At 42.3% G+C, this 27,114-nt stretch overlaps 2 protein-coding genes across 4 annotated transcripts in view; both read left to right on the forward strand.

Annotated features, from left to right (window-relative positions):
- The window catches only part of VWA3B (von Willebrand factor A domain containing 3B), a 236,023-nt gene extending 228,135 nt beyond the window's left edge, over window positions 1–7,888 (forward strand). Inside the window, 2 exon segments of the mRNA XM_005575037.5 lie at window positions 6,759–6,975; window positions 7,142–7,888. Of these exon segments, the coding sequence (XP_005575094.3) occupies window positions 6,759–6,975; window positions 7,142–7,291 (367 nt within the window). The 3' untranslated portion in view covers window positions 7,292–7,888.
- The window catches only part of CNGA3 (cyclic nucleotide gated channel subunit alpha 3), an 86,596-nt gene continuing 66,441 nt past the window's right edge, over window positions 6,960–27,114 (forward strand). For all 3 annotated transcript variants that reach the window (XM_005575033.5, XM_045368787.3, XM_045368788.3), the window contains exon 1: window positions 6,960–7,383. The gene's annotated coding sequence lies outside the window, so the exon portion shown is untranslated. The remainder of the gene's footprint in view (window positions 7,384–27,114) is intronic.

Genomic DNA, 27,114 nt, shown 5'->3' on the forward strand with positions numbered 1-27,114 from the left:
CAAGACTGAGCTCAAACATCAGCACCACCATGCGATGTCCCAGCACCCCAGCACCCCCAGGTAGTGAGGTGGTCCCACTGCAGTCCGTAGAGGTTTCCATTAAAGAAAATTTCCTTTGCATTGGACTCTGTAGGCACAAGTCTTTGAAGGTAGGGGACAGGCTCTATCTGCCTCTGAATCCCTGTTGCCAGAGACCAGCTCACAGAATGCCCCCAAAGACTATCTGAAGAACAAATCAGTATATACAGACACATGCTAGCAGATGCCCAGCAGTGCTCCTCGAGGGGTGTGCGGCTCCACAGAGAGCCTTTCCTTAGCTATCATTATCAAACACATGTGCTGCAATTCTCCATTCTTTGTCTAGATGGGTTGATACTTCATTTAAAATAGCAGGACATTTTCTGTTCATCTCAAACTTCTACCCCAACAATGGTCCCTGTGGGTCCTGCTTCTGTTTCCTATGATGTCCAAATCACAGCTCCTTGTGAAGGAATATGAGCTGATGTATCTAAGTATTACCCATTTTCACCAAACTCAATGTTATCAACCATTATTTTAGAATGAAAATGCAAATCTTTGTATGTCGAGAAAAGCCTTTGTTTTCTATCTTCCCCAGGCCTTACTTAAAGCTCTTCACTGTGAATTATCTACTTTTGCTTCTGGGCTTCACACAGCGGAAGTCTTCATTGACTCCCTCATCCCCCATTGTAATTTCCACTCTTTTTTGTTTTGGTGCCTCTGTGGAAGCAAGAGACTAGTTTAATTCTCATAAGCAGAGTTCACATTCATCCTACTAAGTTCAGAGCTTAACCTGTCTCTGTTTCTATCATCAGGGCTAGCAGAAGCGAGTACAAACATAAAGGTGTAGGTCTGATTTTGTATCTGTGCTGGGATTTCCTTCTGGTAGGTCCTTTGCTCAGGAGCTCTTTCTCACTTACTTTACAAATGTGTTCCTTAGGGAGGGTTCACACCATTATTCCTGTTAGAAATGCTTGTTCCCTGGTGCTGTAAAGAAATAGCACTTCAACATAATTTAATTTCCTCAGCAAGGCCATTTTTACTTTCTGCAGAAAGGGTACACTCGCCAGCAGTTTTGCCTTGAGAGTACACCGAACAAAGGAGCAGGGTCATTTATAACCTGATGCGTCCACCCTACTGCTGTGTCTGGTTTCCATTGGCTGGAACGGGGCCTCACATTCTGTATTTGTCCCGATTGGCTAACAACTTAGAACTTTTTAAAAGAGGCAAAGGCAGAGGAGAACAAAGGAAGGAGGAAGTAACTTGTGGAATGCTGAGAAAGGTAAAAACACCTTCAGATAAGGAAGAGGAACAGGCTATGACCTAATGCTGACTTGGACCAGCAAGTGTGTGTGTGTGTGTGTGTGTGTGTGTGTGTGTGTGTGTGTGTGTGTGTGTGTGTGTGTGTGTGTGTGTGTGTGTGTGTGTGTGTGTGTATGCATGCCAGGGCAAGTATTTAGGCTACATTGTGGGAGCTAAGAACATAAAGTACATTGATTTCTTTATTACGGCTAGCAGATGTTTAAGAATGTTAACACAGGTCTTTGAATACATTTTGCTTCTAAGAGAAGTTACTATTTATTCCTAATTAGATGGGGAGGAAAGTCTTTGAAGAGGAACCTCTACTTTACTTTTTACATTCCAAATGAGGCCACCTAAAAAAATCCTGATGCTTTCTTCACAGGCTGTTAAAGACATGTACTGTAGGTTACATCTCCAACAGAACATTATTTGACTAAATTTAATTTTTAAATACCGAATTTACTATAACTATCTGCTTGCAGGGTAAGACAAGGGATACCTGGGCCCAAACAGCCTCCATCTTCCCCCCATCCTCCTTTCCTTCCTTCCGGGGGCCTTTCCTGCAGGTCTCTCTTCTGGCTTCTGAGTGAGGACGGTGCACAGTGAAAGGCAGGAAGAAAGGCATTTGGAGGCTGAAGGGCTCAAAACTATTGAACACGGCAAAAGCTGATGCACATTTTCATTTTCAACTTAAAATCTGACACCTAAATGATTCCTAAAGACTTTTTCTAAAAAAACAAGGTTGGCTTATAAAATACGTTATCAATATTGCTAAATTCCAGACTACACATTCCTCAAGGAGCGGATGCTGGTATTGCCATATTTGCAATGTGAAACCAGCAAGGCGGGTGCAGATTTTCTCTTTCCTTTGCAGCATGACGACAGCATTCTCTGACACACAGCTGAGAGGCGTGTCTTTCAAGACAATGTGTCCGGTGGAGCGAAATGACTGCCCTTCCCTTCTCTTCCCTTCCCTTCAGGAGCTTCCCTGAGCTTTCTGCTACATTCCACGGCATCAGAGATGTCTTTTCTGAGGGAGAATAGTCGTTATCCTGTCTATAACTTCCTCCGTTTGAGAACACACGTGTAGTTTCTCCCATGTGGTCCTTCTCAATAACTACAAGAAGCAGGCAGAACAGGGGGATTTTCCTCCATCTGGCATCCTCTCGCCTTGCCAGGGCAGGGGACTCACAGACCAAGCCCTTCCCTGGCTGCCTCCCCTGTCGTCTGTTCCCATCAGAGGGCTGTGGCCTCTGGCCGGGGCAGGGGGAGGTACCTGGTGGGTCTGATGCTCCAGTTGCTGGTGTTCTCCAGTGCAGAAGAGGTGCCTGTAGCAGGCGTTACTCAACCACCCACAGGCTGGGGTTTCAGGCCGCCTGAACTGAACGCACACACCTGGTGCCACGTAACTAGCTAGAACTCTCTCCCAGATGAGCTGGAATCCTTCCTCCCCTCACCCTTAACAGAGCACACGGCTTGGGCAAATTACCTTCAAGACTCCTCCTTAAGAAGACTCTTGTCTGGGGGCGGTGGCTCACGCCTGTAACCCCAGCACTTTGGGAGGCCAAGGTGGGCAGATCATTTGAGATCAGGAGTTCGAGACCAGCCTGGCCAACATGGTGAAACCCCGCCTCTACTAAAAATACAAAAATTAGCCAGGCATGGTGGTGGGCACCCTTAATCCCAACTACTCAGGAGGCTGAGAGGAGAATCACTTGAATCCAGGAGCTGGAGCTTGCGGTGAACCGAGACCACACCACTGCACTCCAGCCTGGGCGACACAGCAAGACTCTGTAAAAAAAAAAAAAAAAAAAGTCTCTTTAGAGAGAGTATGATTTATTTTTTAAAAAATAATAATAACATTCCAAATGTGATACCAGGAAAGCAAAATAGGACTCAGCATTTCCTCTGTGCTCCAGTGAAACCGTCAGGCATCTGGAGGAAGCTGTTGGGTTCTGGGGCCCTGGAGGTGAGGCGTGTTCTTCTCTCGCTGCTTGAGGGTCATTGTGTGGTCTTGGGGACATGGCTGTGTATGAGTTGGCAGGAGGAGAGACCCTCTCAGGGCCAGGTGGGGTTTGTCTGGATCTCTGGTCAACCCCTGTTCCCCCCAGTTCCTGTTACACAAAGTATTAGCCTCTCATTATCTCTCTTTTGAGTGGTTGAGTAACTTTCCATGAAGCCATTGGATTTGGGAGTATGTCCCATTGGAAACAATACAGTCCGCAGTGTTTAACGCTCCTCCCTTGACCCCATGCAGTGTTGTGGACTCACATTGTCTCCTGACGTCAGTGAAATTAAGTCATTGATTGAAACGTCAAGATTCAGCACTGCCTCTGACATTACATTAGATGAATCACTGCCCTTAATCTCGCCTGGTCACTCCTGACGATTTTCTCCTAAGAGGCGTCTGTGCATTTGAAATCATTAGGCCTCTGTATGTCATTAGCTCCCTCCGTCCCCTCCGGTTGGAGTAGAAGCCCCATTTCTTACGCTGGAACAAAGCGCTGAAAAACGTGCAGTTCAGCAACAAACCCTGTCTGTGAGTGTCCTATGTAATTCAGAAGGACACATGCCACTGCTTACATTCAGGAGGCACGTGGTGGTGCCCTAGGACATGGGACAAGGGGACACAAGGAGACACAGAGATTTGCCAGCCTTCAGGGCCAGCGGTAGCAATTCAGATAGCGACAGCCTTTGCTTATCCAGCTCTTCATTCTCCGCCCCTTCAGCGGTCGAAAGCCCCCCACCCGTCTTCATCAAACATCTGCTGGTGCCTGCTCCATGGGTCCTCTTGTTCTTTACGTTCTAAGACAGCCTTGCTGAGAGAGAGACACTGAGGGCAGAATACAAACGAGACCTCAGGGATCCAGCAGGATTACTGACAAGCTGCCAATGCTTCATCCAGCGAAGGGGGTGGGTTCTGACCCCAGGAGGGCATGGAGTGGACACTCAGCACTTTCTTCCCAGAAGTGGAACCAGCACAGCGCCTGGCTGCCCTGCTCTGAACAGGCGCACATATTTATTGTAGGTTGATCATGTTATTCAACCAGATCTGTAGCCCAACTTAATTGAACTCTGTTTGGGCATGAGACTGGGGAAAATAAAGCCACTCAGTGAGTCTTTTCTACGAGTGCTGGTGGAGAACGCCGCTGGCTGGAGTTCAGGACCCTGACGGCCCTCCCCCTTCCACTGAGTGGGCTTGGGTCAGGTAGGAGAGGGAAGTGTGTGAGCACAGGGGTGGGGTTGAGGCCTTCACATCAGATTCACACCCACCCTGCCTCTTGCTCCTACCCCTCCCATAAGGAGACACTTCCTTGTGAAAGATCTTGAGCTTGGCTGACCACAGCCGTCCTGGAGTGTGAAATACAGAAGCCAAGCGGTATTTGCTTTAAGACTTTTATCAAAACTTCTGCCTGCTTTTTGTACTAATCGTGATGACTTGTGCTGCTTTATTCTTATTCCAAAAGTAATGCAAGTTAATAACATTTCTAAATTAAAAACAAGCAGAAATAATACAAAAACCACCCATAGTCCCACATTTCGAAAGTAACCACCATTTTTACCTTGTTATAGGTCCTTCTACAGTGTCTTCCCCACTGTGGTGATTCTTATTTCACCATAAGCTCATATCAGCTTATATCAAAAAGCTGTATTTGTTTCTCCTTATCCTGTATGACAATTGCAAACTTTTTTTAATGTCAAGAAAGTGACAGCTCTACTGGAATTCATTTTCCAAGGGTGACTGTGAACAGTTTAATGCAAGGGCTCCGGTCATCCTTACGGATTCACAATTTTCATAACAAAAATGAAGATGTAATATGCATTCTGTTGTGTGACGTGTTTTCCACTTAACAATTTGTCATTTGCACCTTTCCATGACAGTGACACCTCTTGTTTCATTTTTGCCTCACTAGAATTCCATTATTCAGGTGGTCGGTGAGTTGGGTGACCAGTCCCCTAGGTGAGGGCTGTCCACACGCTGCTCCTGGGTCTCTCTTGTTCTTCTTCCCAGAGTCCTCCAGGCGGATGGGTAGGCGTCTCCCTACCTTGTTCTTTCCACGCCTTTAGTGCCTGAAAATCTCTCCACTTCTCACATCCCCTTCTTGTCGCTCCTCTTTCTGAGAGATCATAGCTTAGGGACTGAACTGTAATCATGGATAGTAATTCATGGCAAATAGAGAAAAAACGTGAAAAAGAAACAGAATGTATCAACTTATTCTCCTCTGGAGAGCTGTAGCAAGTTGAGGGATAGCTGAGGGTAATGTGATGGATAAGATTTTAGACTTCACAGAGCAGGGGTGGTAAATGCAACCTTGAAACATGATTCCTAGAAGTCTCTCAGAACCTGCTATCACAGAACCTATACATCCACACAAGCGCTGGCCTCAGATTTAAAGATGATCCCAGAAAGGCTTTTCTCAATGTCACTGCTATCGCCCAGGCCAATGTTTTCATCTTTCTTGGGAATTCTCTCCTGAGTCTTTGAGCCAGTCTTTGAAAATTATCATGTGTAATGAATCTTGATTCTTTCACAAGGGATTTGAATGATGGCGTTTTCTATTTGGAAATAACAAAAGCTCTCTTTCCACTTTATTGTTTTGTTTTTTCCCTGACAATTTCCAGAAGGATCCAAAGCAGTAATAGAAGTTATGCGGAGTAAAAACAAAACAAAAAATTATTCAGATTGAAGGCAGGGTGATCAAGATAGCTGATACTGATTACGGGAACAAAATAAGGTTTAACACTAGGCGGCGGGTGTCCTTAACTTACCCTGAAGGCCCTGAAAAAAGGTGAGCTCCCAAAACCGTGAGCCACGGAGGCATGCCTGGAATGAGGTCATGGTGTTGCCAAGGCGCTACCTTTGAAGGACAGCACTTCTGGGTAAAGAAGCTTTGTCAGCGCATTTTCTAAATAGTAATCTAGCTCAGTGACTTCATAGTCATTCCGAAGTTCAGTGTCATTACAAATCATACCATTTTGGACATTTGGGAAAATGTTTCCGATAGTATACCTTGGAGTCATTAGAGAAACTCAGGGTGTGAAAGAATATCTGATGTACAAGCTTCAGTTCAGGGATGAACTGGGCTGTGATGGGGCCAAGCTCATCTCCCTGGGGCGGACACAGGTCTATGCTGAGGCGTTTCCAGGGGCTTCTGGGCTGGGAGTTGTTCCTTCACTGGCTTGGTCAGGACGGGTCCGTATATTCAAGTTCTCCATGCCGTGGGAGGCTCCCAGACACCAAAGGCTCGTGGAAATGAACTGAGCGGCACTAAACCCAGCCTAAAGCATTGGGTGCGCAGTGCTCCAGAGACTCCTTTCCATGGGAAGAGGGACCTGGGCAGAGGAGCTGAGAAGCAGCCATGGGGATGGCTTGGACATCTCTGTAGATCCCGCAGCCACCAAGACAGGGTAACCCCGATCTCTCTCTCTGTCTCTAGAGAGGATGTGGAGACGAGGAACTCTGCTTTCCTTTTCTGGCCACTAAAAGAAGCGGACACGCAGGATTCCGGAGAGCCAAGAGCGGAGAAGCCCAGGGGGAAAAAGAGGCCCGCCAAGCAGCCTCCTCTCCAGCAGGCGGCGCCCTCGGACTCGGACGGCTCCTCTCACGGCACCAGCTCCCACGGGTCCCGCCCTGGGACACACCCCGAGCCCGAGGTGTGGGTGATGGGGGGGAACACGACGTGGCTTATCCCAGGAACACCCTGAAACCCCTTTCAAGAATGGCGCACCTAACACCATCCTCCAGCTTCTGGGTCTGTTTAGGCTCCAGTGCAGCAAAAGACCCTACATCCTTAAGTAATGGCGATCTCCGCTTCCCCAGACAGCCCAGCTCCGCCTCCCCGCGGCCGGGCGGCGAGGCCTCCACAGCCGCGCCATCATGGCCGCGCCTGCACCTGGAGCAGCCCTGCCCGGAACCCTCCGAGCCACCCACAGCAGCCAAGGGCTGAGGAGCGGCCCGGAGACACCTTGAGGCCGTCTGGTGGCAGCGGCGTTTAAGAGACCAGCGCTCTTCCAGGCTGCTCAGCCCTCAGCCTTGACGCTGGAGCCGCCCCCTCCGCTGAGGTAAGGCCGCCCTCCGCGCCGCGCGCGCCTGCCCCGTCTGTGGTAAACTCCTCTCCCCTCTGTCCCTGCTGCCTCCCCTGCCCGCTTGACCACACTGGTTCTGGCTTTTTCTGACCGTTCTTTATCCTGTTTTCCGCCGGTACACACAAAATTGTATTCCATCTTCTGGTAGACGCCCCACCCCCAGAAGTTTTAACCTGTAAGGTGACTGTCACAGGACTTTCCAATTGTTTACAAGTCAGCGTAGTCAGGATCCAACCCGGCAATCTTGTTTAAATTAATTATCACATCTAAATTAGAGATTTTGTCACCCAGTGTTGGGACTGAAATTCAGACCCGGTAACTTGTCTGAGATCTGCAAGACCGAACATCCCCTGCTGTATTGATTCCTGACATTTTCGTTGAGCCTTTCCTAATTATTTTTGTCTGTAGTCTGTTGTAGGTAACTCTAACTGAGCACGAAACCAGAAATAAAAACTCTTACACTGGAAACATTTCAAAACCATTGGATTGTTGGATTGTTTATTTGTTACCATTTTTCTCTGAACACATTTTAGCAATGACATATGAAAGTATTCAGTTGTGTTTACTAACTTCAAAAATGAAATCGCTCCATCAAATTTCCTTTTGCTAGTCAGTAAGATCCCTGAGGCTAGATGAAAACAGAGCACAGGTCATCATTAGGGAAAATATTGGATGTTTTTTGCAAATAGAACAGATAGGGCAGAGTTCTGATACTCTAAAAATCTACAATCCAATTAATAGTGGCATTCACATTCCTGAAAGCTAGGAGTAGCCAGGGTTATGGTGAAGAAATTAAAGGACTAATCCACTTCTAAAAATATGAAAAAAAAATAAGGGACATTCGCTCAGCATCAGGCTAAAAACAATAATGCAGTGAGGAAGGAACTGAAGAGTGAGGGAACTGTTTGAAACAAGGCAAGGAACAGTGCTTGTGGGAGGCAGCATGCGTCCTAGAACTCAGACATTCCCTCCCAGCAGGAAAGCTCTGGAGCAGTCTCCGCTAATGAGAGTTGTGTCCTGGAAGGAAGGAAGTGTATGAGGGTCTGAAAGAAGCGAGGTCTGAAGGAAGCAAGGTGTCTGGTCTGGAGAACTAGTGGACCAGTTTAGAAACCCACCCAGTCATAGGCATTGGTTCATTTATTCATGCAAGCATGCACGTGAGCCTGCGTACATTCATTCAATTATTCAACAAGCAATTGAGTGCTGACAGCCTGCCAGGCTCCAGAGAGATTCCAGCAGACACTTGGAAGGTGGTCATCTTCCCTCTGTACCCATCTCACTCTCCTCATCTCCACTCTTATTGGAACAATCACTGGTGTCTGGTGGTGGGGTATGAGCAGAGACAAATGACTACAGGGCAAATATATACAATACTAGTTGCATTGGTGTTACATTGCAGTGCACGAGGCCATCACTTGATGTGTTCAATGATAGTGCCTACTTCAGTGTAATGGAGGAAGTTGCAATTACAATGGTGAACTTCCACCTCCAACCAATACAGAATGGCAGCAACTAGATTTACACTCCCACCAAAACAACTAACACACCTGCTAAAATGTATGTAACAACAGTTTCCAAAGCATTGGCCGTCAGGTGATAAGGACGGTGCTCATAGACAAATGTGATGAGCCCTGTGCACGTCCCAGTTGCTTCCTGGAGACATTTCCAGGTTGCAGCATAGGGATAGGGAACCCAAACACAGCCTGGCAGCCTCTGTGAGATGAGGGGATGGACATGGAATTCTGAGGAGACCAAGGCAGCTGGAGTTTACCAGGGTCAGGGCTGGTGAGCAGAGAGCTGCAGAGAGAAAGCTCACTGGAGACCTGCAAAGTGGCCCTGTTGAGTCTTCAGCTAATAAGTGCATGGCTGTAAGGAAATTACTGAAGACCAGAGAAAGGACTACTCAAAATGATTACAAGGGACAATTCCTATGGTTTACACAGGGCTGGGAATATCTCCTGTTTCCTTCAGCCAAAGTGGAAAATAGTATTCATGGGGCACTGGATAAAGTATTCAGGAATTTGTCTCAATAGTGGAGCAAAACTGGCATTTGACTAAATACTTCCATGGTCCCAACCTAACAAAGCTGAAAAGCAAGCCTGGTAGGGATCAAACCTGTTTCCAAATACCTGTGTCCCAGAACCAAGATCAAGGATACTTATAGGGATGCAAAAATATTCACCATCCAACAAGGTAAAATTTACAATGTCTGACATCCAATCAAAGACTAGCCTAAAGACAGGCATGAAAAACAGCAGGAAAATAACCCATAATAAAGAGAAAAGCCGGCCAAATGTGGTGGCTCACACTTGTTATCCCAGCACTTGGAAGGCCGAGGTGGGCAGATCACCTGAGGTCAGGAGTTCGAGACCAGCCTGGCCAACATGGTGAAACCCTGTCTCTACTGAAAATAAAAAATTAGCTGGGTGTGGTGGCTTGCACCTGTAATCCCAGCTGCTCAGGAGGGGAGGCTGAAGCAGAAGAAATGCTTGAACCCAGGAGGTGACTCCGGAGCAAGAGTCCATCTCAAAAAAAAAAAAAGAGAGAGAAAAGCCAATTGGAATCAGCTCCGAATGACACAGACAATGAAGAGTACTAGAAATGGCAACTGATGGTATATATATGAAAGACTTTTTTTCTTATTATTTTAATCTCCTTTAAAGATAATTGGCTTTATAGAATAATGGCAATAGTACATTAATGCATTTTCATAAATCCCTGAACATGCACCTGGATGCTTTCAATGCCTCACATGATTTGTGCATTTGATTTTTTTGCTGAATAAATCTGTACTTTTAGCATATACCAGAAGTAATAAAGGGAGTTCAATTTGTTAAACACACTCACAGACACACACAGTAATAATGATGATAATAATAATGCCTATGTATCTAGATTTTATGGCCACCCTGTATAATAGGCCTGGATCACAAGCCAGGGGCCATGGGTGATTGCTATAGGAATGGAGTGATTGAAAACCAGATGTAAACTACGTGGAATGGGTACGAGGTGAATCCTTGAAACAGAAAGATGTTCTTCAGAAAAAAGGGAACAGATATGCAAAAAGAGACTGGATCGCCAATTAAGTGATGTAAAAAAGATTCCATGCATCAAGTGAAAGTCATCTACATACTTCTCAGCTGCTTTCCAACTCTAGGAGTCTACAGCTCAATGACACAGTCTATTACCAACTCAGAGCAGTTCCGCATAGAGGAAAAACTGTCCTTATAAAAGGTGGGTGGGTTGTAGCCAACAAAACTAGTCAAGAGAAATCAATATGAGGAATAATAATTGGAAAAGAAGAAGGAAAATGATGTTTGCACATGAGAAAAGACAACACCTGAAAAACCTGAATCAATAACACTAATCCAAACAAAAGAATTCAGTGAGATGGATATAAATTTAATACATAGAAATCAGTATACACAAAGCATGATCGATTAGAAGATATGTTGATAGTGAAAAACCTCATTTACAATAGCAACAAAGAAAATAAAATGCAGTTGATTCTCACTATTCATGTAGTTACATTCTGTAAAGTTGCATCTAACACTGAATACTGAATCATTGCTCCTAGGGGACATACAAGATTAGGTTCCTGCAGGCCTCTGGTCACCATATTTTCATCAACTAATCAATACATAACTTTGTTTTATGTGTGTTTCTGTTCAAAGATCTCTTAATATATGTTGCTGACTCACTAACATACTCATGCCCAACCCTATAAGCGTGTTTACAGTAGGAGAGCTAAAACAAGAAGGCAGTAGGTGACTCAGATTTTTTCACTTCTGTGAGCATGCACCTGTCTGCAAACATGCTTTGAGCATTGGTTTTGGGGTTACAACTAAGTTTTAGCAGTGATATGGTTTGGATTCGTGTCCCGGCCCAAATCACATGTCAAATTATAATCCCTCGCTGGGCATGGGGGCTCATGCCTGTAATTCCAGCACTTTGGGAGGCCAAGACTGGTGGATCATTTGAGCTCAGGAGTTAAACGCCAACCTGGGCAACATGGCGAAACTCTTTCTCTACAAAAAAAATTAGCTGGGCATGTTGGCACGTGCCTGTAGTCCCAGCTCCTTGAGGGTGCTGAAGTGGGAGAATCGCTTGAACCTGTTAGGCAGAGAGGTTTCAGTGAGCTGAGATCATGTCACTGTACTCCAGCATGGGCAATGGAGCAAGACTCTGTCTCAAAAAGAAAAAAAAATTTGTAATCTGCAGTGTTTGAGGAGGGCCTGGTGGGAGGGTGATTAAATCATGGGGATGGAGTTCTCGTGAATGGTTTAGCACCATCCCTCCTGAGTACTGTAAGTTCTCATGAGATCTGGTTGTCTAAAAGTATGTAGCACCTCCCCTGCCCTCTCTTTCTCCTGCTCTGGCATAAGTACTGGCTCCTTCTTCACCTTCTGCCATAATTGGAAGCTTCCTGAGGTCTCCCCAAAAGCAGATGCTGCCATGCTTCCTGTACAGCCTGCAGAACCATGATCCAATTAAACCTCTTTTCTTTATAAATTACCCAGTCTCCAATATTTCTTTATAGGAATGTGAGAATGGACTAATACCAGCAGGTAGGTGAATTCACAAGTATGGAATCTGTAAATAATGAGCATGGACTGTACCTAGAATAAACTTAACAAGAAATGTGCAAAACCAATGCATGAAAAACTTTGAAACACTCTTGAAAGATACAAAAGTAGACTGGAACATCCCTTGTTTTAGATAGGATGACTGAACATCATGAAGATGTTAGTTCTCCCTGAGTTCATGTATTACTATAACACAATCCAAGTAAAAACAACAGAAAACGTTTTATGAGGCTTGAAAAATTTATAGTAAAGTGGTAAACCAAAAATAAAATTATAAGCCCCCAACCATCTGAACGGCCTTCCTCTTAGGCCAGGGCACTCTAAAGTTTAACCTGAAAGACTGGTTCAGGCCCTGAGGGGAAGTGGGGGTTGAACATGCCTCATTATACCCTCTAGCATTAACATCAACACAGACCTTAAGCCTGATAAGAAACATTTACAATCTATTCTCTCTGAAACCTAGTACCTGGAGGCTTCATCAGCATGATAAAACTTTGGTCTCAACAACCTTTTATTGTAACCCACACATTCCATTCCCTTGATGATAACTCTTTCAACCAATTGCCAATCAGAAAATTTTTAAATCTACCTATAACCTGGAAACTTCCCACTTTGAATTGTCCAACCTTTCCAGACTGAACCATTGTATATCTCAAAGGTATTTAATTGGTGTCTCATGTCTCCCCTAAAATGGATAAAACCAAACTGAACCCCGACCACCTTGGGCACAAGTTCTCAGGATCTCCTGATGGCTGTGTCATGGGCCATGGTCACTCATATTTGGCTCAGAATAAATCTCAACAAATATTTTACAGAGTTTAATTCTTTTTGTCAACAAAGTTCATATGGAAAAAGAAACGTGAGTAGCTAAGAAAATACTGAAAAATAAAACTCTGAGGAGGAACTTATATTAGCATATTAAAACATTATGATATCTCTATGCTTAAAATAGTGTGGCACCAATGAGATACCATCTCACAACAGTCAGAATGGCTATTATTAAAAAGTAAAAAAATAACAGGTGCTAGCGAGGTTGAGGAGAAAAAGGAAAGCTTTTACACTGTTGGTGGGAGTGTAAATTTGTTCAACCATTGTGGAAGACTGTGGCAATTCCTCAAAGACCTAAAGACAGAAATAGCATTCAATCCAGCAATCTCATTACTGGCTTTATACCCAAAGAAATATAAATTTTTTTATTATAAAGACATATGTATGCGTATGTTTATTTCAGCACTATTCACAATAGCAAAGACATGGAATCAACCCAAATACCCATCAGTGATAGACTGGATAAAGAAAATGTGGTACATATACACCAATGTAATACTATGCAGCCATAAAAAAGAATGAGATCATGTCCTTTGCAGGGACATGGATGGAGCTGGAAGCCATTATCCTGAGCAAACTAACAAAGGAACAGAAAACCAAACACTGCATGTTCTCACTTATAAATGGGAGCTAAATGATAAGACACATGGACACAAGGCAGGGGGAACAACACACACTGGGGCCTATCGGAGGGTTGGAGGGTGAGAGGAGGGAGAGAAGCAGAAAAAAAAACTAATGGATACTAAGTTTAATACCTGGATGATGAAATAATCTGTACAACCATCCCCCATGACACACATTTACCTATGTAACAAACCTGCACATGTACCCCTGAACTTAAAAGTTAAAAAAATTTCCTTGTGTGCTATCACAAGGAAAGGCAAATGGACTGATGGAATAAAATAGTGTCCAGGAAAGACATAATATATATTATCTATCTATCTATCTATCTATCTATCTATCTATCTATCTATCTCTCTGTCTGTCTATCCATCTATATATCTGTCTGCAATTGTCCCTCAGTATTCAGAGGATTGGGTCCAGGAACCCCTTGGATACCAAAAATCTGAGGATGCTCAAGTCCTGCAGTTGGCCCTGTGGAACCCATGGATACAAAAAGTCAGCCCTCCATCTTTATGGGTTCCACATGCCATGAATACTGTAATTTTCAATCCACAGTTGGTTGAATCCACAGATGCAGAACCTGAGGATACAGACGGCTGACCATATTTGGAAATGTTGTATATTATAAAGGTGGCATCTCAAATCACTGAAACTTTAATAATAAGTGCTGGGACAATGGATAGGCATTGGAAAACAATAAAATTAGATCCATGGCTCACACCACATACAAGAATAAACTCCAAATCGATAAAAGTCCTAAATGTGTAAAAAAAAAAAAAAAAAAAAAAAAAAAGTAAAAGCAGACAGGTACTAGAAGAAAACATGAGTGAATTCCTATATAACTTAATGTAGAGAAAGGTTTTCCAACTATAATTCAAAATCCAGGTGCAATAAAATGTTGCTAACCTTGACTAGATAAAAAATTATTTTTAAAAATGTATTTCCAAAGACACCATAAACAAAGTCAAAAGACAAATGACAAATGGAGAGAAAGTATTTGCACTAAATAGCACACAAAGGGCTGGTGTCTGTAAAATACAAAGAGCTCTTTAAAATTCAAGGGAAAAACTGACCAAAGATGTGGAAGAAAAATAGGCTAAAGACAATAAACTATCCATAAGATGTAAGGATAGACCTAAAAATATGAAAAGATGTTTAACTTCACTAATGATAAGAGAAATACAAATTAAAACTAGGCTTTGGCCAGGCACAGTGGCTCACACTTATAATCTCAGCACTTTGGGAGTCTGAGGCGGGTGGATAAAATGAGACTGGGAGATCAAGACCCGTCTGGACAACATGGAAAAACCCCATCTCTACTAAAAATACAAAAATTAGCCAGGCGCAGTGCTGCATGCCTGTAATCCCAGCTACTCGGGAAGCTGAGGCATGAGAATGGCTTGAACCTGTGAGGCAGAGGTTGCATTGAGCCTAGATCATGCCACTGTACTCCAGCCTGGGTGACAGAGTGAGACTCCGTCTCAGAAACACACACACAAACTACACTTACAGAACTGCCAATAATGTGCCAATATTAAGTAGTCATGCAAATCCTTTTACAGGTAACAATTTTAAGACCTTGATATGGTTTGGCTGTATCCCCACCCAAATCTCATCTTGAATTGTAGCTCCCATAATTCTCAAATGCCATGGAAGGGACCCAGTGGGAAGTAATTGAATCATGGGGGCAGGTCTTTCTCATCCTATTCTTGTGATAGTGAATAAGTCTCATGAGGTCTGATGGTTTCATAAAGGGGAGTTCCTCTGCACACACTCTCTTGTCTGCCACCAAGTAAGTCATGCCTTTGCTCCTCCATTGCCTTCCACCATGATTGTGAAGCCTCCCCAGCTATCCCAGCTATGTGGAACTGTGAGTCCATTAAACCTCTTTTCTTTCTAAATTACCCAGTCTTGGTATGTCTTTATTAGCAGCATGAGAACAGACTAATACAGCAATTGGTACCAGGAGTGGGGTGCTGCTGTAAAAATACCTGAAAATGTGGAAGCGACTTTGGAACTGGATAACAGGCAGAGGTTGGAACAGTTTGGAGTACTCAGAAGACAGGAAAACGTGGGAAAGTTTGGAACTTCCTAGAGACTCGTTGAATGGCTTTGACCAAAATGCTGATAGTGATATGGACAATAAAGTCCAGGCTGTGGTGGTCTCAGATGGAGATGAGGAACTTGCTGTTAACTGGATGAAATGTTCCCTTTGCTATGCAAAGAGACTGGCAGCATTTTGCCCCTGCCCTAGAGATCTGTGGAACTTTGAAACTGAGAGAGATGATTTAGGGTATCTGGAAGAAGAAATTTCTAAGCAGCAAAGCATTCAAGATGTTACAGAACATGGAAGTTTGGAAAATTTGCAGCCTGATGATGCGGTTGAAAAGAAAACCCCATTTTCTGGGAAGAAATTCCAGCCAGCTGCATAAATATGCGTAAGTAATGAGAAGCCAAATGCTAATCACCAAGACAGTGGGGCAGATGTTTCCAGGGCATGTCAGAGACCTTCGTGGCAGCCCTCCATCACAGACCTAGAGACCTAGAAGGGAAAAATGGTTTTGTGGGCTGAGCCCAGGGACCCCGGCTCTATGTAGCCTTCAAATAGGGCATTCTGCATCCCAGCTGTTTCAGCTCCAGCCATAAGGCCAATGGTACAGCTCAAGCTCTTACTGCAGAGGATGCAAGCACTAAGCCTTTGTGGCTTACACGTGGTGTTGGGCCTGTGGGTGCACAGAAGTCAAGAATTGAGGTTTGTGAACCTCCGCCTAGATTTCAGAGGATGTATGGAAATGCCTGGATGTCCAGGCAGAAGTTTGTTTCAGGGGTGGGGCCCTCATGGAGAACCTCTGCTAGAGCAGTGCAGAAGGAAAATGTGAGGTCGGATTCCCCCCCCCAGAGTCCCTACTGGGGCATTGCCTAGTGGAGCTGTGAGAAGAGGGCCACCATCCTCCAGATCCCAGAATGGTAGGTCCACTGACAGCTTTGCACCATGTGACTGGAAAATCCACTGACGCTCAATACCAGCCATAAAAGCAACCAGATGTGGGGCTGTACTCTGAAAAGCCCCCCTGGGGGCAGAGCTATCCAAGGCCAAGGGAGCTTACCTTTTGCATCAGCATGACCTGGATGTGAGACAAGGAGTCAAAAGACATTGTTTCAGAGCTTTAAGATTTGACTGCCCTATCTCCTTCATTTTGGCCAATTTCTCCCATTTGGAATGGTTATGTTCATAACTTGCTTTTGATTATACAGGCTCATAGGCAGAAAGTACTTGCCTTGTGTCAGCTAAGACTTTGGACTGTGGACTTCTGAGTTAATGCTGAAATGAGCTAAGACTTTAGGGGACTGTTGGGAAAGTATAATTGGTTTTGATATGTGAGGACATGAGATTTGGGAGGAGCTGGGGTGGAAAGATATATTTTGACTGTGTCTCCACCCAAATCTCATCTTGAATTGTAGCTCCCATAATTCCCACATGTCATGGGAGGGACCCAGTGGGAGGTAATTGAATAATGGGGCAAGTCCTTCCCATGCTGTTCTCGTGATAGGGAATAAGTCTCATGAGATCTGATGGTTTTATAAAAGGGAGTTCCCCTGAACATGCTCTTTTGACTGCCTCTATGTAAGTCACATCTTTGTTCCTCCCTTGCCTTCTGCCATGATTGTGAGGCCTCCCCAGCCATGTGGAACTTTGAGTCCATTAAACCTCTTTCCTTTCTAAATTACCCAGTCTTGGGTATGTCTTTATTAACAGCATGAGAACAGACTAATACAGACCTGGAAAAAAATTTTTTAAGTTACCAGCTATTTACAGGCACAATAAAATGCTCAAGAACAGAGAGAAGCTGCTGGAGAGCTTATTCTTTAAAACTGCAACTGGAGAAGGGAAGAATTATGAGTTTGTGACATTCTGGCCTGAAGGCACTCCCCAACTTTCAGAGTCAAGGCAACAAAAAACTATAGTCTAACTGGCTCAAGGTGCCAGAAAAAAGAGTTCAGAGCTAGAAAAAAAAGTGGAAGTTTAAAGGAAAATGCTCAGCAGCAAGAAACTACAGTAAGAGTGAATCATAAAACCTAAGTAGGAACTTTACCGTAATTCATAGCTAGCCACTAAATTATTCAGGTACAAGGGAGAACCCAAGGAATACTGTAAAAAAAATTAGGCAGAGACCAGAGAGGAATGTACTGTTGAGAAACAGAGCCGCACAGAGAAAGGTCTGTGTATTTGCTGCTTTTTAACTGAAATGCATTTCCAAGCCATGTGCAGCTTGGGCAGCAGTAATCTAATGCCTTATGGGTTTAAAGTAGCAGGGGACAGAATTCAAGGCTGGAATAACAGTTGGAAATTTAAACAAGGGAATCTTTGAAGGAGTGAGCCCTCAAAGCTGCCCAAATCCCTGAATGACCACTATATTATGTAGGCATAGGGAAAACACCCAAGATGCCAGGATAAAAGCAGCAATTTGAAGCCATAAGAACAAAGTAGAGATGTGAACTGCTTCATGTTACAAGATTAAAAAGTTTGCAGTTTGAGTCCAGGCAAGTTGACTGCCTACTAGAATTGAAAATAAAAAATTAAGTGTACAAAAAAGAAACCACACATACACACAAGAAAAACCCTTACGAACACAACAGAATCCAGAATCACTAGAATATATTGTCTGTAGTCCAATTTTGAACCAAAATTTAGTAGACATGCAAAGAAACAGGAAAATGCATTTTATTCTTATGATAAAAGACATTCAGTAAAAATTTTGATTTATTCCAGATGTTGTAGAGCAGACATCAAAGTAGTTACTATAAATATATACAAAGAATAAAAGAAAGAGTATCAGTGAAGAAATGGATAATCTCAATACAGAAATGAAGGTATTAAAATGCAAGTGGAAAATTCTAGAGCTGAAAGGTACAAAAAGTACACTAAATAGACTGAGCAGCAAAATGGAAAAGGCTGAGGAATCACTGAATTTGAATATAGGTTGGTAAAATTTCCTCAATCCAAAAAACAAAAAAGGCAAAGAATATTGAAGAAAAGTCAACAGAACCTCAGAGACTCATGGAATAATTTCACGCATTTTAAAATATGTGTAATTGAAGTCCTAGAAGAGGAGGAGATAGAAAAAGAGAAAGAAAGAAAAAATCACTGGAGACAAAATAACTGAAAACTTCCAAAAATGTGGTAGAAAATGTTAATAGATTCAAGAAGCCTAAGGAACCTCAAAACATGATAAATACAGAGAAACTACTCCCACACATATCATAGTCAAATTGCTAACAAGGAAATACTGAAACCAGACAAAAGAACACAATATATTCAGAGGAAGATTGACATGATTACAGATGACTTCTCAACAAAAACTATAGATACTGGAGGGTATTGGAATGGCAGAGTATAAAAAGAAAAGAGTTTAGGACCTATCAGTAAAGAATTGTATATGCAGTAAAACCAGCCTTCTAAATGAAGGTGAGAGGAGTTCCACTTCCAGTATGTTCAAGTAAACTCTTAACACAGACCCTCCAACAGATAGCTATAACTACCCAGAGACTCAAGAGAGGCACCAAAGCCAGCAGATTCTGATGTGGTGAATGTCCTGTTATTACATATTTTAGCTTAAGGGCAGGCTAAGGCAAGACATGGTAAGTACTACACGTGGAGGCTTAAACTCTGAATGAAGACTTACAGTTACAGTCTTTCTGGCTTGAAAACCCACAAAACAGAGTTTGGGAAAACTACAGCTCTTCGTGTATACAGAGAGAATACCAGCAAGGAAAGATCCAAAGTCAAGGAGCCACAGATTTTGTGTATAAACTTGGCCCACATCTCTGACACCATTTTTTTTTTCTTTTTTTTTTTTTTTTTTTTTTTTGAGACTAAGTTTTGCTGTGTCACCCAGGTTGGAGTCCAGTGGTGCAATCTCAGCTTACTGCAATCTCTGCCTCCCAAGTTCAAGCCATTCTCCTGCCTCAGTTTCCCGAGTAGCTAGGATTACAGGCATGCACCACCACACTTCGCTAATTTTTGTATTTTTAGTAGAGGTGGGGTTTCACCATGTTGGCCAGGCTAGCCTTTAACTCTTGACCTCAAGTGATCCACCCACCTCGGCCTCCCAGAGTACTAGGATTACAGGTGTGAGCCACCACACCTGGCCTCTAACATCTTAACCATATATGCACAGACAAATTGGAAATAGATCAATTAAGGGTGAAAGAGCTAAACTGAAATTTTTAACTGCCACCCAAGCCACAGCATTTGCAGTATAAATTCAACAAAGTTAATTGTCTGCTAAAACAAAAATAACAAGTGTTCTGAGGAATGTAACAGAATTCAGAGTCTCTACAACCTAACATTTATAAAGTATGGGTTAAGATTCTAAGTTGTTCAACATGTAACCATGAAAATGTGATCATCCAGTTTCAAGAGAAAAAATATAAGCCAATTAACCCTGAGATGATCCAGTTGTTGAATTATCAGATAAGGACCTTATGGCAGCTATAATAACTAGGTTCATTAAAGTCAAAGAAAATATGCTTATAATAAACTATTAAAAAAACAAACAAATGAAAATTCCAGAACTAAAAAATACAATGTCTTAATGTTAAAAAAAAGAAAAATCCACTGGATGGGCTTAAGAACAGAATAGAAATGGCAGAGGAGTCAGTGGCTCTGAGATAGATCAATAGAAATTGTCAAGTCTGAGAAACAGATACAGGATTTAAATAAACAGGACTTTAGAAACTGTGGGGAAACAGACACTGTATTTTGAGTTTTAAGATGAAAAGAGAGAGACAACAGGGGAAAATCTTTGGAGAAATAATGGCTGCAAATCTCTCAAATTTGTCTAAAGATGTAAATTTATAGATCCAAGAGGTTCAGTGAATCCCAGAGTAAATAAGAAGAAAATCATCCTGTCACAGTCACAATGTTGAAAACCAAACATGGAGAAAAAATCTTGAAAGCTGCCAGAATGAAACACGACACATTGCATTAAGGGGAATACTAATTAGAAACCACTGGCTTCTCATCGGCACCTATAGAGGCAACGATCCTGCAGTGGGACAACATCATTAAAGTGTTGAAAGAAAATAAAACCTCTCAACCCTAAATTCCACATCAAGTGAAAATATCCTCAAAAATGAAAGCAAAATGAAGACATTTGCAGATAAAAGTAAACCAAAAGAATTTATCATCAGAAGAATTGCACTATAAGAAATGCTAAAGGAAATTCTTCAGGCTAATGGGAATTGATAGAAAACAAAATCAGATCTTAAGGATGGGATAAACAGGATCTGAAATAATAATTATCCAGGTGACTATATAACCATGCCCTGACAAAATATGTTTCTTTTTATTTCCTTAATATACGTATAGGTATAATATACATGACAACATGGCAACTGTGGCACAAATAGGAACAGGTAGAGGGGTGAATGGACATACATGGTTGCAAGGCTTGTGTATCTTATATAGTTGTAGATTTTAACTTCTTTCTCTCAACACTTCCTAGGACAAGTAGACCAAACCCAAAAACCAGTAAAGATTGTCTCAACCAGCTTACCTCTATCCCAAATCCCAGATAATATATTTATTTTCAAGTATGCCTGTTACTTTCACCAAGACAGCCTGTGTGCTTGGCCATAAACCAAGTTCCAATAAATTTAAAGGAATAACAGTCATACGAAGCGTGTTCTTGGCCCACAATGAAATTAAATGAAAAGCCAATAAAATAAAGTAGAGATGTGAACATAAATAAGATATTTATGATAATCTCAAAATATTTGGAAACGAGACACATATTTCTAAAAATCCATGGAACAAAGAAGAAATCACAAGGCAAAATGACAAATACAAAAATTAGTTATTTGAAATAAATCAACAAAATATATAAACCTCTAGCAAGAAAAAGAAAACACAAATACAAAAGGGTTATCACTACTAGAGTGCATATAGATATTCAAATCATAATAAAATAATATTATGGACAAACTATTTCCTGAAAATTCAAAAATGAAGATAAAATGAACCTTGAAAAATATGACTAACCAAAACTGACATAAAATGAAACAAAGTATAAATTACCTTGTATCAAATATATTAAAGAAAGTTAATCTGTTATCAAAACCCTTTGTCTGTAGTCCAATTTTGAACCAAAATTTAGTAGACATGCAAAGAAACAGGAAAATGCATTTTATTCTTATGATAAAGAAGTTCCAGGCCCAGATGGTTTAGCTGGTGATTTTTATCAAATATTTGAAGACAAAATTATAGGCTGGGCATGGAGGCTTACACCTGTAATGCCAGCACTTTGGGAGGCTGAGGCAGTGAACTCAGGAGTTCGAGACCAGCCTGGGAAACATAGCAAGACCCCATCTCTACAAAAAAATAAAATAATTAGCCAGGTGTGGTGACATGCACCTGTGGTCTCAGTTACAAGGCTGAGGTGGCAGGATCACTTGAGCCCAGAAGGTCAAGGCTGCAGTGAGCTAAGACCATGCCACTGCACTCTAGCCTAGGCAACAGAGTGAGACCCTGTCTCAAGAAAATAAATAAATAAATAAAGATGAAATAATAACAATCTTACACAAACTGTTCCAGAAAATGGGGAGGAATAGGGGAAGGGGCCAGAAGTCAAGCAATGCAGACAGCCTGTAGAAGCTAGAAATGATAAACAGATTCTCAACCTGAAGCTTCCAGAAGAAGGCTGCCAACACCATGATTTTAGAATTCTGAACTCCAGAAATGCAAGAGAATAAATTTCTGTTGTTTTGAGTCACTTGAGGAAAAAAAAAAAAAAAAAAAACAGTAGGCCAGGTGCAGGGGCTCACGCCTGTAATCCGAGCACTTTGGGAGGCCAAAGCAGGCAGATCACTTGAATCCAGGAGTTTGAGACCAGCTTGGGCAACATGGCAAAACCTGTCTCTACTAAAAATACAAAAATTAGCCAGGCGTGGTGGCACATGCCTGTAGTCCCAGCTACTTGGGAGACTGAGGTGGGAGGATCACTTGAGCCAGGGAGGTTGAGGCTGCAGTGAGCCAAGATCATGACACTGCACTCCAGCCTGGGCAACAGAGCAAGACCCTGTCTCTAAAACAAACAAAGATATAAAAAACAAGAAAAAAAAAAGTAAAGAAAATAAAGGAGAAGGTAACAGTTCTCAACTTGTTTTATAAGCCCAGCTCAACTCAAATCTCAACAAAGACTACAATGAAAGCAAATAAGTATATAAGCAAATCAAAGCCAGTAATGCCTAAAAAGAAGCTACGTCATGACCAAGTTAAATTCATACAAGAAATAAAAGACTGTTTTAACAATCAAAACTCAGTGTAATTCAGTTAATTCCAGTTGAAGAGCTCTTCTGAATAAGTGCAGAAAAATGTATTTGACATAATTCAAGATCCATTCACAATACAAACTTTCAGGAAAACAGGAAAAGAGAACTTCCTCAAACTGATCAGGGCATGGTTATAGAAATCGGTCAAAGACAACCTCTGTGTGTTGATCTCTAGGTTGTTTATTTCTTCTGTACAGGATGAAACCTGTCAGCTCAAAGTCTGTCAGCACCAGACTCAAATTTTTGCACATCCAATTATTTTTAAAATGCCCAAACAAGCATATGTTCAGTCATTTATATCCTGTGTGCTTTGCATACCCCATGAAACTTCATCTGGCAGCTGTTGCCCATTGCTCAGGTAGGACCTTGACGTTGTAAGGCCTCAAGCCACTGCCGTCCTTCAGGGATCTCACAGAGACTCCCCACTATGCTACTGAGCAACATTACCAAGGCACCTCTTTCTGATTCCCTATTCTCTTGCCTTCCTTCTATGGGTGGCCCCTCACCACAAGCCTCTGGGAGGTCTCATAATATAAGGGACCTCCCCTCTCATTCAACCCTGTCCAAGTGCCACCCAATAAAGTTTTGTTTGTGTTACTGCCACTCATGGTGATATCTCTTTTCTTGATCAGTCCCCAAATCCCTTGAACCCCCTATAAATATTTATGAAAAAAATATATGAGTATCATCATACTTAACAGTGAATCAATGAATGCTTTCCTGCTATGATTGGGAACAAGGCAAGGATGCCCACTGTGACCACTTCTGTTAAACATTGTACTGAGCAAGGTACTGGCCAGTGTAATAAGGCAAGAAAAAGAAAAGGCATAAAGATCAGGGAAAAAAAGCAAAAGTATTTCTATTTGCTAGGTCATAAATATTTATATAGAAACTCCTAAGGCGTATTCACTGCTACTATTAAAATTTATAAGTGACTTTAGCAAAGACACAGGATATAAAGTCAATATACAAAACTCAATTGTATTTCTATATACGAATAAGCCATTGAAAATAAAATCTTAAAATTTTTAATTTAAAAGTGTCAAAAACCACAAAGTATTTAGTAATAAATTTAGCCAAAGAAGTAAGAACCTCTACCTTGAAAACTAAAACATTCTTCAGAGAAATTAAAGAAGATCAAAATAATTAGATAAATCAAGTTCACAGATTGGGAGAAAAATCAACATTATTAAGATGTTGATTCTCCCCCAAACCTCTGTAGATTCAATTATATTCCACACATACTTCCAGCAGGTTTGTTGACAGAAACTAAGAACCTTATTCTAAAATATACATAGAAATATAAAGGAATGAAAATGTCCAAATCATTCTTGATAAAACACCATGAAGTTGGGGGATTTAACCTACCTCATCTCCAGGCCTACTTTAAAGCTGCATTAAACAATAAGGTGTGGTTTTGGTGAAAGGATTGCCATATAGCTCAACTGAATGAAAAATAGTCCAAAAAAGGACCCACACATCCGTGGTCAATTGATTTTCAACAAAAGTCCCAGGGCAATTTGATGGGGCAAAGAAGGTCTTTTCAACAAATGATAATTAGAAAAACTGGATATTCATATGGGGAAAAAATGACCATAAACAATAAATCACACCATAAATAAAAATTTACAGAAATAGATTAGATCATAGACATAAATGTAAAAGCTAAAACTACAAAATATCTAAAAGGTAGGATGCAATCTTTGTGACCATGGAGGTAGGCTAATGTTTGTCATGTCACAAAAATCACTAAACATAAATGAAAAAATTGATTTTTGTCTCCATTAAAATTCGAAACTTCTACTCAAAAAAAGATACTAACAAGGAAACAAATAAGCAAACCACAGACGGGGAGAAAATATTTGCAATACATATTATTTGATAAAGGACTGCTTTCTAGGATGTAAAATAACTCTTACAACTCAGTAGTAAAAAGGCAAACAGCTCATTTTTTTTTAATGGGCAAGATTTTATAAGTGGATCTATAACTGGCCATAAGTACATGAAGGGTGGCTCTCCATCATTAGTCATCAGGCAAATTGTGGTAGTCACCAGGAAAAACCTTATGCATCAATTTAGCTAGACCGCAGCGCTCACTTATTCAAGAAAACACTAATCTAGGTGTTGTGAAGGTATCTTGTAGATGGGATTGAAGTCCATGGTCAGTTGACTATAAATAAGGGAAGCTATCATAGGTAATGTGGGTGGGCCTGGCTCAATCAGTTGAAAGGCCTTAAGAACAGACTTGATGTGTTGCATCCCTTATGAAGAAGAAATTCCGTCTGTGGACAGCAGTTCCTGCACGTGCCCAGGAGTCTCAGCCTGCCCTTCCTGACTGCCTGCCCCATGCATTTCACTTTGGCTGGGCTGGAGAGTGTGAAGATGCGGGGGTGAGAAGGATGTCGTTTTTCAGACTTCAGGAAACTCTACAAGAGAGGCTGACCCCATCTGAATGATGCTGTACTGTGATCTCTGGACCTATAAGAACTAGGGCAGAAGTAAGGCACATACCCTACAACATCTGGGACTGCTTCTGTCACGTGGGTCTCCTGGCACATTAGGGTCACCATCTTCCAAGGGAGGGACTGCATGGGGCTATTCAAGGTGCAGGGGATATTCTAATGCTAGACGGCCAACGTCAGACATTTGCTTACACCCATTTCCAGCCTCCAAAGGGGGGCTCATGTCTAACTAAGGGGCTCTTTTCCCTTACTTTCCTAAGGGCTGGGATTTACTTGGAGGATGGTGGTCCAGAGACTTACAGTCCCAGGACTGCTCTAGGAAGTGAATTGAATAATTCTCTCTCCCCTCGTTACCACATCTCCTTTCCTTGTTAATTTATTTATCCTACACTTTGTGCCCATCAGAGAAATACCTCGTTTGCTGTTTTGCTGTGACTGAGATCCTGAAAAACACATCAGGTTCCGTCAACTCTCAGTTCCAGGGTCCATCTGGTGCCTTCCCTCCCTGGGCACTGATCTGCCTCCAGCCTACTTTCCGTATGAGTTGTCTGTATTCATATTTGTATTGCTCTAGACACACCTCTGGGAAGGTTTCTGCTCACTCCCCATCAAAGCTTGGAAGCCCTGGCAAGGCGGTATTTCATCAGGAATCTGCATTGGGCAAGCCTTCTCTGAACCTTGCAAGAATGTGGTACTACAAAAGCTTTGCTTTTGATGCAAAGGTTGGGACACCCCCATGCTCCTGAAGGTGGCTTTTTTCGGTTTTTTTGTAATTTAAAAAACACACAAAATTTAACCTCTTACAATTTTTAAGTGTTCAGATAAATATTGGTAAGTATATTCACATTGTTGTGCAACTTTGCTGCTTTTGTTTTTAAAACTAACTCTGCCATCGTGGATTTACACTTGGTCTGCTGGGGAATGTCATGAGGTCTTAAATCTCTGGGATTTTTTTGGAGGCACAATCTAACAGACCTATCCACGTTATCAAAAGCCTCTGTGTGTATTTCTCTGCTGTTAGGATACATTTGAATATAAATAATTCACTTCCTGCCTGGAATCCGAAATGATATTCTATACATGTGAGTCTTCCCAAAATTCCGTCCTTATCTGTGGAACCAAGGAGAACTGTGCAAGGTGGCAATTACTCCCCACAGTGGAGGTCTGCAACTTTAACTTGCCTACGCATGGCCCTGGTGGCAATGCAGAATCCCAAGCCCAGTCCCTAGAGATTTGAATTTAGTGGGCCTGGAGTGGCACCTGTCATTCTGTGTTTTTCACACACTCCTGAGAAGGATGGCAGCAAATCATTCTTGGGGAACCAGAACCTAAGCAGGTGATCAGAGAGGAGAGGCCTGCCCACTATGCTTCTCCCCTCTCAGGCCTGAGCCCTGAGCATCCTCAAGTTGAGCCCCGGGAGAATTCAAGGTCCTCCAAGATCCAGAGCCTGTTTTGCTTCTTCACTTACAGGCTTGTAGTCAGCAGAGAAGATCCTCTAGGCACCTGTGAGCCTGCCTCACAGGGCTGTCCTGTGGATAAAATGGATAGAGAGCTTAGAACAGGATCTGGCACACAGTGACAACTCAATTAACGTTAGCTGTTGCTCTCCCCATGACCATGGTCATTGCTGGTGCCATCACTAACACTCCTACCAAGAGATGGCAAGGAGAAGGTTCCAGAATGACCTCTCCACCCTCTACCATGTGAGAAAGAGGACCCCACTCCAAGCAGGCAAGAGCTGTGCAGAACAAATTAAAATCATGACTCTAGCATCAGCACCACAACCCTTCTACCTCATCTGCCTCACACTGCGAGTCTTTTCCAAGGTTCTCGTCTCTGCAGGAGCACCCAGGCATTTCACCCAGCAGCAAACC

This window comes from Macaca fascicularis, chromosome 13 (assembly GCF_037993035.2).
Source record: "Macaca fascicularis isolate 582-1 chromosome 13, T2T-MFA8v1.1".
NCBI lineage: Eukaryota > Metazoa > Chordata > Mammalia > Primates > Cercopithecidae > Macaca > Macaca fascicularis.